The sequence below is a fragment of the Hippoglossus stenolepis genome, chromosome 24, assembly GCF_022539355.2.
Source record: "Hippoglossus stenolepis isolate QCI-W04-F060 chromosome 24, HSTE1.2, whole genome shotgun sequence".
Lineage (NCBI taxonomy): Eukaryota > Metazoa > Chordata > Actinopteri > Pleuronectiformes > Pleuronectidae > Hippoglossus > Hippoglossus stenolepis.
The window spans coordinates 541,816-555,759 of record NC_061506.1 but is presented as its reverse complement, the minus strand read 5'-3'; the positions used below and the strand labels follow the sequence as shown (position 1 = coordinate 555,759).

At 48.7% G+C, this 13,944-nt stretch overlaps 1 protein-coding gene across 6 annotated transcripts in view; it reads left to right on the top strand.

Moving 5' to 3' along the window:
* The window catches only part of agap1 (ArfGAP with GTPase domain, ankyrin repeat and PH domain 1), an 85,078-nt gene that overhangs the window by 45,036 nt on the left and 26,098 nt on the right, over positions 1 to 13,944 (top strand). For all 6 annotated transcript variants that reach the window (XM_035150533.2, XM_035150535.2, XM_035150534.2 and 3 more), the window contains 3 exons: positions 267 to 422; positions 928 to 1,020; positions 10,389 to 10,493. In XM_035150533.2, coding sequence (XP_035006424.2) covers positions 267 to 422; positions 928 to 1,020; positions 10,389 to 10,493 — 354 coding nt within the window. The remainder of the gene's footprint in view (positions 1 to 266; positions 423 to 927; positions 1,021 to 10,388; positions 10,494 to 13,944) is intronic.

The window sequence follows — 13,944 nt, the reverse complement described above, 5'->3', positions numbered from 1 at the left end:
GTGTCGGCCGCCTCGCCCGGCGCCCAGGAAACGCCTTTTACACTGATGAGACGTTAGAGGCGACTCGTTAGAGACACGAGCAAACTTCTCTGCTCCGGAGCCAGAAACACTCGCACACAACACAAACAAATACAAACAAAGAGCTTGTGTGACGCCATTTTGAATTGACAGACTTTTATTGTGACATTTGATGTGACGCTTTAAACCTCCTGTTTGTTTGTGAAGCAGTGAGAAGGATGTTGATCACATGGTTTGTGTCCGTGCAGACGAGTAACGGCGGCGGCAGCCTGAGCGACTACTCGTCGTCGGTGCCGTCGACGCCCAGCACGAGTCAGAAGGAGCTGCGCATCGACGTGCCGCAGACCACCAACACGCCCACGCCCGTCAGGAAGCAGTCCAAACGCCGCTCCAACCTCTTCACCGTGAGTTCACACCACGAGCACCTGGACGTCTGGAGGTTCACACAGGGAATCACAGATCTGATCCTGATCCTTATACTGATTTTAATGCTAATCCGGATTCTAATCCTGATTCTGAAACTGAAATCACACAATGTGGACAAAACAATCAGGAGAATCTTAGTTAGTGATCCTGATCCAGAAACAGATATCGATCCTGATCCAATTTGGATCCTGATCCTCATACTGATTCAGGTTCTGATCCTTTTATTGATCCTGATCCTTGTACACATTTCTATACTGATCCTGATTCTAATCCTGAACCAGATCCAGATTCTTTAACTGATCCAGATTCATATAGTTTTTACTGAATCACTCAGAATGTGGACAAAACAGAAACAAACAAAACACACAAATAATCAGTGAATTGAAAACATGATCAGCTGATTGATGACGGCCAGACGTTAGCAGCTGATGATGATGATGATGATGATGATGATGATGATGAAGGTCTGTGTCTCATCCACAGTCGAGGAAGGCCAACGAGCCGGACAAGGACAAGAAAGGCCTGGAGGCTCGAGCGGACAGCATCGGCAGCGGGCGAGCCATCCCCATCAAACAGGTGAGCCACTTCCTGTCTGTCCGCCCGCTCGCCCGCTCGCTCGCTCTCCGCGTGTTTGATGCCTCGGCCTTGATTAACAGTGAAATCACACACTTGACATCAATTAGAGCGAGGGGCTCTCCCGGGTCCTCCAACCACATCATTAGGAGACGAGAGAGGGAAGGGATTTCACTGTCACTCCCTCCGTCGCTCTCTTCTCCTCTTCTTCTTCTCCTTCTCCTCTCTCTTTACTCCGCCTCCTCCCGTCCCTCTGTTCGTCCACTTCACGTCTCACTTCACGTCCTCTTCGTCTCTCTTTCAAAGCTGCTTCCTCTCCTCTCGTCTTCTTCTTCACCAGCGCTTTGATCGCAGCGTCGGCGGCAGCGTTTTAGAGGAGCAAAGGAAGAAGAGGGATGAAGGGAGGCAGCGAAGAGAGGGAGAGCGCCACCGTCTACACACACACACACACACACACACACACACACACACAGACACACACACACAGAGACTCCTGCTGCGATGGCGAGCACCTGAATTGGCTCCTAATCTGTCGCAAACAAGCTCCGCTCATGTCGGAGCAGCGGCGGGTGAGGGAGGGGGCAGGCGAGTAGGGGGGTGAGGGATGGGGGGGCAAATCAGGCAATTAGTGAGCGCTAATCGTCGCCTCTTGTGTCGACGCCGCGGCCTCGTTTGTAAACTGTTAATGAACAAATCGCATCTGTGATTAGGGGCCACCTCGCCAGGAGAGCGTGGGCGAGCGACACAGAGACACAGTGACAGAGCAGGAGAGAGAGAGGGAGGCGTGGGCTCCTGGTTGAGGAGACGCTCTCACACAGCAGAGCAGATCCTAATTGCTGCTGAACGCCATCGTGTGGAAATCGCTCTCCGGCTCCTGACGGCTTCAAACGCACTTCTTCTTCTTCTTCTGTGGTGTTGATGCAGCGGTGGCGCTCAGAGGGCGGAGCTCCAGCTCTGTTAATTCACTGTGAGGAGCAGGACGAGTCGTCATTAGCTGGTTAATCATCTCAAAAAGAAAATTACAACCTTTAAAATGCTTCTGCTTCATCAGGTTCCACTTTAAAGACTCAGGCTGCAGATTGGTAATATTCATTAAAACATGAAAAACTCCACAGTGAAGATGTGAAGTTTAAGATGCACACATACGTGCGTGTGACAGGAAGAGGAGGAGCTAATTATATATTAAAGTTCTGATGAAACGAGGTAAAATCACAAACATCACTAGTTTCTGCTCAAATCATTAAAATCCTGCTCAACAAAATCCCTGCTGATCCCAGTCCTGCTCATGAAGGCAGACACGTAGTTAGCCCGACACACACATTACACACACAGACACACACACACACAGACACACACAGGAGCAGAATAAAGCGGAAGCGGCAGCGCTGTGAGGCACAGCCTCCTCCTGTTGTATCTTTTGGAAGTGGAAGTTAATTGATTTGATGGTTCCCTGTGGTCGCTCTCTCCTCGTCTCTCTGTCGACTCCTCGGTGACCACGACGGCTCAGCTCACCGCAGACCTGCTGCCTAATTACACTGTGTGTGTGTGTCTGTGTGTGTCTGTGTCTGTGTGTGTGTGTGGCTGTGTGTGGCTGTGTGTGTGTTTTACAAAGACTGTATGTGGGTTAAAAGAGATCACACTTCACATTCAAGGTTCAACTGCCTTTTCCCCATTAACGCTCCATTTACACTCTCCAGTTTGTGTGTGTGTGTGTTTCTGTGTGTGTGTGTGTGTGTGTGTGTTTTCTGTGTGTGTGTGTGTGTGTGTGTGTTCCCACTTGTTTCTAATGAGTCGTTGCTCTGCCTCTTTTTAACGTAACAACAGAATCGATTATTCTCTTACGATCATTCAGAGAAAGGTTTCAAGGTTTAACTCTGACTTGAGGAAACAGAATCTCTTGAATAATCTTCTCAGCAGATTCTCCTCGTGTTAGAATCATCCTCAGGTTCCAGGCGACGTGTTTACAATCATTCAAATGTAAAAGATGGTGGTTTAATATTAATGGAGCTGCTTGACTCACTAATGAGTGTTAATCAGCTCACAGCGTGTTTTTAAAATGAGCTCAACCTGTCCAACACAATCACTTTAACATTATTTACATGTTGAGATCAAACTCTTGGCTCTTTGTGTGTCTTTGTAGTAATTTGTGTCTTTGCAGTTGTGTTTACATGGATAATATCAGACGTTAAAACAACATATTCAACACATGATAAAAAGCAAAGTGATCCAGTTCCGTCAGCGCGTTCAGGAGCCGACGCCCTCGGCCACAAACCTCAACCTGTCGTCGTTAGCGTTAGCATCGTACCTCGGAGGACGGAGGCGGCCGGGACGCTGACCTAACGCGCTCCGACATCTGCCACAGAGATTAGCGGCGTCACGTTGCTCGTCACCACGCAGCAGAGTGGAGTCGGGTTACACGTCCTGCAGACACTGGAACACGTCCACAGAGTTTAGAGCTTCCAGTCGTATGAAGATAGAAATATGAAGATTAGAATATGAAGAAAAGACTTTCTGTTAATTAGATTTTAATGGTGGCTCTGGGCTTCTTCTTCTTCATGTCTTCTACCTGCGTGGTGTGTGTGTGTGTGTGTGTGTGTGTGTGTGTGTGTACGTGGTTGTCTAACCCACTTGTTGGCTCGTCACTCGTCCTGATCTCATTACAGCGTCTCTCGGCCTCTCGAGGTGACGGAGGTTCACTTCTTCTTCTTCTTCTTCTTGAGGAAGAGGAACGCCTTCGTCCGGCGCTCATTAAAACACAGGACGTCTGTGGATTTACACACAGGAACATTAACACACTGATAAACATCACCGAGTTATAGTGAAGTTATAGAAAATCAGTCAAATTGAATTTGTGCTGATTAACGTTTTATTCATCAGTTTTAGAAATGGTGCGTTCAGGCTCCGTGTTGTCGACTCTGTAAAAACAGCTTTAATGAAGTGGCTCAGATCCTGTTTATTACAACTGACTCAGTTTATCTCCACCACCTGAACCAGGAAACACACGTGGAGTCGGAGCTCAAACTTCCTGCTGAGACGCAGAGGAAACCGGCACCTCTCCGCTCCTCTTCCTCTCCTCTTCCTCTTCCTCTTCCTCCTCCTCTTCTTCTTCTTGTGGCGGATGCGTCCAGCTTTGTTTACAGAGGCTGTTGACGGCGCAGGGCTCCTCCGACATCTGCTCCACGCCGCTAATTAGCCGCTAATTACCGGAGAGAGAGGCAGCGGCTCTCCCGTGTCTCCGTCAGGCGGCTGACCGAGGAGCTTTGAAAACCAACAGTCTAACAAATTAATTTCCTCCGACACGGCAGCCGAGCCGCTGAGACCACACACACACACACACACACACACACACACACACACACACACACACACACACACACACACACACACCAGAGAGGTTTTGATTTCTTCTTCTAAACCTTTATTTACTCAGAGGACAAACAGACGCTGGGTGCTGGTGACCTCTCAGCTGCAGCCGCTCAGTCAAGGTCAACACGAGATAACGAGAACAGGAAACAGTCACCAACACATCAGAGAATCTGACCTGAAGTCAGTTTAATGTCCACACGCTCACATTAGAGGTTTACATTTATTTATTAGACGACTAATTGTTAAGACTCAGAATAAAACAAATTTAAGGAACAAATTTCTTCTTCAAAAAAGAGATTTAGTGCTTTTCACTCCACTTTGGTCTGATGTGGTTAAAGTAAAGCACCAGTTTCTATCAGAATATTACTACTGTCAACATGTTTTCATTAAGTTGAGTCCAAGTTGATCCAGAACCAGATCAGGACGTCTCTACTTTCCAGTTTCGACTGTTCAACCAGAGAAGTTAAAACTTTGCTCTGGTGTTTGAAAGGGAGTCTCCTCAGTCGTCTCCTCAGTCGTCTCCTCAGTCGTCTCCTCAGTCGTCTCCTCACTCTCTGCTGCTGCTGCTGAGTGTTAATCGAGTGTCTGACCTCTGACCCGTCGACCTCCTGCTGTAATTGAACATTTAGTCTGTGACTCTCACTCAAGTCTTAAGGCTGCGGACGTCCTCCTGCTCTTCCTCCTCCTCCTCCTCTTCCTCCCGTGAGGAGCTGATTAGTGTCGTGGTTGTAATTGCCTCTCCGGGTCGCAGACGAGCGCGGGGCTGGGTGGTTTTGACAAGTCTACTCGTCCCCCCTCGGCGCCGGGCGTTTGGTAAGGAGTTAAATTGGATGGTTAATTCGGGTGTTATTTACCCTGTAATTCATTAGTGTCGCCCCCCCATTGGCAGCGGGCAGGCTGTAATTTCACGCTTCGCAATAAAAGATGTCTCATAATCTGCTTCATTTAGCAGCCAAAGAATTTAATGAAATTAACTGCAGCCCTAATTAAGACGGTGAATATTAAAGACCTGCTATCAAGGCTTTAACGAGGGTGACACGATCCGCCTTCCGCCGGGTTGGGGAAATATCATTTCCCTGGGAAAGGTTGTCACCGCTCGGAGCCATTTTGGCCATGATGACATTTTTGTCATGCACACTAACCCCTGGAAATGAGATTTTTCGGCGGTGGGGGGGGGGGGATGTGTCGAGGGTTGTCTCTCCCTTTTTAGTTTGAGAAATAATTAAAACAACGAACACACGCGTCAATCAAAGAGCATTTTTAGATTGTGCTCATTACGCCTCGGCGCCGCGGTCTCCACGGAGCGCTGCACGGCTGTTGTTTGGAGCGGGGGTGTGACTGCGAGGAAGTGTCCCTGTGGTCGCTTTGTTGTTTCACGTCACGTGCGTGCGTTTGTGTGCGTTTGTGTTGTGATGATAAACCGGACCAAGCCAGCTGACCCGAGCGTCTCACTGCGGAAGACGAGTGTTGTTTCCTTCACTTCCTGTCTCCGGGCGCCGAGCGACGGCTGAGGTGTTTTATCCACTAATGAATGGAGACTGCTGAAGTAAGGTTTGGATAATTGAGTTTCTAATTAATTACCCAGAACTCTTATCAGATAAATCAGAGCTCTTCAGCCCCCCTCTTCTTCTCTGGTGTTTTATTTGATCTGGTCGGCGTCCTGCTCCCCTGGGCCTGCCCTTCGCCGTCCTTGCCTCATCAACGCCGACCTTGTCCCTGAGACGGAAGCTGCCGAGCGTCTTGATGTCGAGTTTCTCTCGTGTTTACCTCGACTGTTTCTTTTTTTAACATCGGGCGACAAATTAGATTTTAAGAAAACCCTCGGTGATGAAACTCAATTCAGACGTTGGACTTTAGTTTGATTCACAAACTGGAGGAAATAAAGGAAACGAACATGAAACACTGATGAACCACTGATGAAGGCTTGTGACTCATTTCTCACGGTTTTTCATCAGTAGAATATAAAACATAAAGATCCTAAAGATTCTTCATGAAGAAACATGATCGAAATATTTCGGAACTCTCCATTTGAACTATGAACATTTTTGAGATATGCGCCCTGTGCCTGAAGGGGGCGCTGTTTCCAGACGGTTGAATCCGTGACTTGTTTATTTGATACAAACTGAAGCCGAAACATTCGTCCACTTGTAGAAAATGTTTAGAAAGTTCAGATGTTGCTTCGTAGTTTCTGGAACGTGATTCCACTTCTTCTTTATTGGGTTTATTGGCGGGTGGCACCATCATCAGGGCGGCTCCTCCTCCTCCGCCGCCGCCGTCCGCTGCGTCCGATCGGATTCCTCTGGAGATAACTCGTGACTTCACCAGCGTTGCCTTTGATCCTGTGATGTTTACCTGCAGTGCTCGCTCCTCTTTGTGTTTCCTCGCCACCGATCGGGACTCGATACAAACCTCCCTCCTGTGTCTGCGAGGATGATGGATGACCTGCGTCTCGGCTCAGGCTGGATCAGATGGCCGCCACGATAGCGGTGGGATCGCCCGGCTTCTCTGTGGCTCGCCGTCACCCCCCCGCTCTGCTGTCTGCAGGGGGTGACACCTCTAATTTAACCTCCTGCTCTCAGGGGACGTTAAAGAACAAAAGGGCCGAGGCTCATCCTGTTCTGTGGAGGGGTCGTCCGCAGATATCCCCCCCCCCGTATCTCCTCCCTGATTCGCTGTCAGTGTGTTGAAGAGGCCGCGGGAGAGTCCATTGTCTGAGGCGGAGGGGTGATGGAGTGATTAGAGTCTGGACGAGCAACAAAGTCTCCGTGGTCACATCCACACAAAGAGACTTCTGCTCGTAAAGAGTTGATTTCAGGATTTATTCCCTCACCTGTCGTCTGAGGAGAGAAAAGTCGTCAATTCCAAACCAAATCCAGTTTCTGCGTCTCAATGATTCAGGGCCGTGTTCCGTGTGGCGCCCTCAGGTACGAGCCCTCAACGGATCCACGGCTAACGAATGACCTCATCTCGTCTCCCTGCAGCGCCGACCTTTTCTTAACGATACTTCACGAGTCTCCGAGTGAAGAGGAACTGTGTCCGCAGGAGTTTCCACTTCCTCCTCCACTTCCTTCCTTCTTTCACATAAAGCCTTCCTGGCCTCCTTCCTTCCTTCTTTTGCTGCCTTCCTTCCTTCATTTGCTTCCTTTCTTTCTTTGCCTGCTTCCTTCCTTATCTCTTTCCTTCCATCTTTGCTCCCTTGCTTCCTCCATTTCTTGCTTCCTTTGCTTCCTTCCTTAATTTGCTTGCATCCTTGCTTCCCTCCCTCCTTTAGTTGCTTCCTTCCTTTCTTCCTTCCATGCTTATTTCCTTCCTCCCTCCCTCCTTCCCTCCCTCCTTCTCTCCTTCCCTCCCTCCTTCTCTCCTTCCTTCCCTTGTTTCCTCTCCTCAGGAACAGAACATGGCCTTTTCCTGACTCTTAGTTTTGTCGTTAAAAGAAGGAGAAGTCGTGAACCTCTCTAACGCCCTTGGACGTTTTTCGGATGCCTAACAAATGACTCCATCTCCTCGCCCCCCCCCCCGCCCCCCCTCGAGCTAGCGACCTTTTCCGAGCACTACCCACGATCCTTCAGCGGGGCGGAGCAGTGCCTGGGTACAGCACAGAGTATATGTGAGGATGTATTTATCTCTCCACATCTATTTTCCCATGTGGAGACCTTGTGAGCTGTCATGGCTGCCGCCCCCCCACCCCTCGCCCCCCCGCTGAAGGTAAAATAAGAGGCGACGTGTGTCCCGCCGCCCGGGGAGGTGAATAATGAAAGATATTACCCATCAGGAGGGCTTCGACGCGGCGTTCAATTAGCCTCTCCCTGGTGCCAACTGATCACTTGTCATGGTCAGGATGGATGAGCAGAATTAATCCGCTGACGTCTCGCTCCCAAAAACCACGTTCAGGCGCAGAAGTGGAAGAAATATTGGTTCAGACCTGCAGAGATCGACCCTCGACTTCCTGCTCCCTCGGCTCTGCCTCGGTTTACCTCCATCGCCTCCTCTCACCTTTTCAAACCATTTCATTCAAATACATGGAACCGTCTTTCTGAGGATCAGGAAATAAACCCATCCCAGTTATTGAGGCTTGGATCTGTTGGTGTTTGTTGTCAGAACAGATTCTAGTGAACAGGATCGAAGGATCTGGATCCAGTGGATTTACATGTGGGATTGAGTTTCAGAGTAAACAGTTCATTTCCTCATTGAAATGTGTGACTGCAGCTTCATCGTTGATTGATGAGAGTTGATCAGATCTCATGGAAACACTCGACCTCTGCGCCTGCAAACATGTTGCTGCTCGCTCACTAACAGGCTGCAGCGGACGATCAGCTGCTCTGACAGCTGCACGGCTGCCGGCAGCTTCACTGCAGAGCAGCAGGAAGCTCGTCAGTGCACACACACACACACACACACACACACACACACACACACACACACACACACACACACACACACACACACACACACACACACACACACACACACACACACACACAGAGACACACACACACCTCATCATCATCATGAGCTCAGATTAAATCACTACAACATCATGGAGGAAGCTGCAGATGTAAAACTCTCCATCTCTATTTTATTTAAGAAATATTTTATATAATGTATAGATTTTATTTTAAATATATATTTATCAGGAAATTTATTTGAGAAAAAAATGTGTATATATATTATATTTAAAATATTTATATAAAATCATACTCGGTCACATAATTATTGAGATTTTTAACTTAAGTATTAGATTTAATTTCCCTCTGAGTGGAGCTGTGGTCCCGGGCCCCCTGGTGGCCCCCTGGTGGCCCCTGAGCATTGAAGGGCCCCTCCTCACTGAGGTATTTGAGTCGTTCTTCTTTGTTTCACGCCGTCTCGCTCTCCACGCCACCACGGGCCTCATCCCACTTCCTCTGTCACTCTGCAGCGTTCCTCCCTGTCGTCATGTCAACGCCAATTACCCCCGAACGTGCCGTCAGCGGCGGCGGGGGTCACCCCGGGCCCGCCGCCGTGTCCCAGCACCACCGACCACCTTAATGAAAGCTGAGCGGTCAGGGCGGCGGAGAGCAGGCTTCTGTCCATCAGCGGGCCGTCCCCCGTCCCCCCCCCCTCGCCACTGGACTCTATTAATATCCTCTGTCGGAGTGTTAATGTTGTCGAGGTCCAGTGAAGTGACACGCGTGGCAGCGCCGCTGTAATTGCTAATCAGTGGACAGTTTTATCCCCCATCTCCCCCCCCACCGCTGCTCTCTCTCTCTCCTCTTTTTGATCCTTCTCTCTCTCCCTGGTTTCGATCGCTCTCTCCCTGACCTTCTTGCTCTCTCTCTCCTTCTCTCACCTAATGAATCCAGCTCAAATGAAGTGTGGGCGGCGAGCGGGCGGGCGGTCGCTCGGCCTAAACGGGTCAGTCAGCCGCAGCTGAAGTGCGTAGGAGAGAGAGAGAGAAGAGAAGTCACACAATTAAATAACTGATTATTTCCCTCCATCTTCTCTCGCTGCTTTAAGTCGAGCTCCTCTCGGCGCCGCTGTGAATTTCCCAAGTGAAACTGTTGTTGTGGGAACGAGTGAACTCTCGTGTCATCGCTCTCCTGCGTTCAGCTCGTTACCGTCGCTCCACGGACTCGGAGTCATTTAGTCCGATGTGCACAACGACCACGAGAAGAAGAAGAAACACAAACTCAGGGGCCGAGCCTGTGTGGCCAAAAGTACGTGGACGGCCCGCCACGTGTTGGTGTGAAGTTCTGCTGATGTAGCATCGGCTTCATGTAGGTTCAGGGTTTTCAGAATAAAAGCAGCTGGTGGAGACCAAACACAGAGATAAGAGCGAGGCAGTGATGATCTCCATCACATGACCTTCACCACGCTGGTCACGTGAACAGGAAGTAGCCTCCTCTGCAGTAGGTCGTCAGGGGTCCACTTACTTCAGCTCCATCTTGAACACACTGGTCAGCGACACGACAACATGGAGGTGATGAAGTGTGTGAGTTGTGTTGAACATGTTGTCGTTGTGTTTTCAGGGAATGTTGCTGAAGAGAAGCGGAAAAACCCTCAACAAGGAGTGGAAGAAGAAGTACGTGACGCTGTGTGACAACGGACTGCTCACCTACCACCCCAGCCTGCACGTAAGAGACACAAGCACACACACACACACACACACACACACACACACACACACACACACACAGTCATTACAAACCCTATTAGACTGCAGCACAGTGCCAGGCTGCTCTGACCTCATCTATCTGCAGCTCTTTATCTTCCTCCTGTGTGCATGTTTCCACAAACTGCTTGTCCATAACACACACGCACACACACACACACACACACACACACACACACACACACACACTCTGGTGATGACTTGTGTATTAATTAGTGCTCGTCATCTGTTTGCCCACGCTGGCATTGATGATGTGAATATCAGCTGTAATGTCTCTGCTAATTGTCCCGGCTCTCTGCCCTGTTGGCACAACATCCTGCCCCGACACAGCTTTATTATCACACACACACACACACACACACACACACACACACACACACACACACACACACACACACTCTGACGTCTGTATCAGATCAATGTCACCACAGTTTGTCCTGAAAATTGTGATCATCAAACGTATTTTTCCCCAATTATCAAATGAAATCTCCACATTTATCGTCTGTTTTCTGTGGAACAAATTAAAATATAAAAGGTTCATCAAACTAAAAGAAACCAGTCGATCAGTTCAGCTCAGTGGGTTGTCTGTTAAAATCCCAGCTTTGTTTTGATCCGTCCCTCTGAGCAAGGCACTCCTGCAGCCAGGAGTTGTGGGTTTGATTCCCCGCGGAGCCGCCGCTCGCCTGAGACGTCTCCTCACTTTGAAGTGCACACGTCCGTCAGCGATTAGAGCAGCTGATGCAGTAAATTAGTGTTAAAACTCATCACTTAACACATCAACACACACTCCAGTACAAACACACACAAACCCCCTCCAGCACCAAAACGCCAGGTTTTCCTGAGCGGCGTGCATCTGCAGCTCGGGCGTCAATTAGCGTGTTTGCGGAGGCTAATCGAATGAAACTCAATCAGCGCCACTAATTGCCCGACTATGTGCAAAGAAATCACATTAATGCCGCTAATTAAGTGGATGGCAATAGATGCCACCTAATTGGCAAGAAAAGTCTCGTCTACAGAGAAGTCGACGAGGTTCGGGCCAAAAACAGGCGAGAGAGTAATTAATGTCCTGTTGTCGTGGCGAGCGAGAGCGGCGAGCGAGACCGGCGAGCGCGTTTCCCTCAGCGCTGGAGGCGCAAGTCATCACAACAGGAAGAGAAGGTTCTGTGAAATGTTTCTGTGGGAACGTCCTCAACCGTCTGAGGGTCCGACTTGTGAAGAGGACGCAGAGCCCCCTCAATGATACACTATTAATAATACAAATATTATTTCATCAGTTGTTAAATTACAATGATTTATTAAATACGTGTTAAACTAACACATCCTCTGGTCCTCATCAGAGAACTGAGACATTCAGTGACGTGATATCAATGTTACATAAAGATAAAGATATTTAAACTGTAAAATAAATGAGAATTATACAAATTAATGATTCAACACAATTCAAAACATTAAAGAAAACATTACACTTTTTTTTACAGCTATTAATCATAACAATAATTTAACAAAACATCTTCAGGCGTAACTTTAACGTCGTCGAGCGTTTCCTTTTAGTTCTTATTGTAGAAAAATGAAAACACGTTAATCTGTCACTTATTATTTATATGAACAGATAAATCAAAACCACTGAAATCTGATCAGTAAACATACATTTTAATTTTACACATTTTTAATAACTGTTGTGAACTCTATTTGGACGTCGCGTCTCCATGACAACCGTTAGATCCATAAGGTTTCGACTCCATCTTTTATCCATCTCTCCTCCTCCTCCTCCTCCTCCTCCTCCTCCTCCTCCTCTTTAACCAGCGATCATGTTCAGACCAGCTCGCTCTTTATGGATTCTTGTTTCCCTGCGTGTCAGCACGATTCTGCTTCCTGTTCATTTTCCTCCCTGACGACAAGTGAACACAACACACACACACACATTAACATACAAACATACGCACACTTAAACACCCGAGCTGCTGTAAACACACTTCATTTCTTTGACGTTGTAATCTGATAAATGCAGATACATGTTCTGTTACACACACACACACACACACACACACACACACACACACACCACCTGCTGTGTGTGTGTTTGGTCTCCTCCCTCCTGGACGGCGCTGCGTGTCGAGAACGATCGGGCCGACGATGAAAGCTCTCCAATGCAAATGGAGACTCAATTACTGTGGTCAATCTGTCGGAGGTGTGAGAGAGAGAGAGAGTGTGTGTGAGAGGTGTGTGTGTGTGTGTGTTCCTGTGTGTGTGTGTGTGTGTGTGTGTGTGTGTGTGTGTGTGTGTGTGTGTGTGTGTGTGTGTGTGTGTGTGTGTGTGTGTGTGTGTGTGTGTGTGTGTGTGTGTGTGTGTGTGTGGAGGGTTTACCCAGCGGGCCCCTGGCTCGAGGGCTCTCCGGTGGCTTGTTAAGACGCCGTCGAGAGCACTTGGCTTTGAATTGGCCTTTTGTCAGCTGAGCTGCCAGAGGGAGGCGGAGTGTGTGTGTCTGTGTGTGTGTAGGTGTGTGTGGAGGTGTTTAGGCTCTTCTTCTATTTCTGTGAGGACCAGTTCGAGTTTTGAAGCTGTTTTCCAAGTTGACGTCTTCGTCTTCTACGTGTACGGCTCCTCTTCTTCATCCTGAGATGTTTGTGTTCTTCCAGTTTCACGTCACGTGTTAGAAACCTCATCAACGCGTCCACTCGCTCACTGGGAAGCTTCAGGACATTGTCCTGCTGTGTCCTCACATGGACTCACGAGGACATGTTACACACATTTTACTAGGAGGCTGCAGGAGAAGATCCAGAACATGTCCAGAGACACTGACCTGCAGAACATGTCAGGAACATGTGAGGAACATTTCAGGACTTCTGCTCCAGTGAAGACGTCACAGATATAATGAGTCTAAAGTCTAAAACTTTAAAGACAAAAATCTAAATCTAAAACGTCTTTAACTTTATAAAAACGTCTTCACGTCCTTTCTGAGACGACTGGTCCTCACAAAGATGGAGGAACACGTCCACACACTCGGGTGCGGTTGTTTAAATCCGACCCAGCGGGCAGCGGGAGCTTTGTGTCTCCTCCTCTCTTCATGTTGAAGAGGACGCCGACCTCCCACAATGCCTTGCTCCTCACAGGTCACCGCCGACACTCCACCCTCCTCAGAGGGGCGGCGGGGGTGGATTTAACAAGCGCCTCTCGATGGTCATTAACACTGATCGGAGGAGAGTTCATCACCGGAGGTCGGTCGAGGCGTCTGGCGGCGCTCCGTCGTGTTTCGGGACGTGTCGGCCAACGGGCGAAGCCAATCAGAGGCCGAGTGGTCGACCACTTCAGCGCCGCTTTGAGGGATTAGAGCGTCTTTGTTTCCTTTGTAACATTTAGAGGTTTAGGAACTTTATTATCCAGAGTAATCCTCACCCACCAGAGAACCACACACA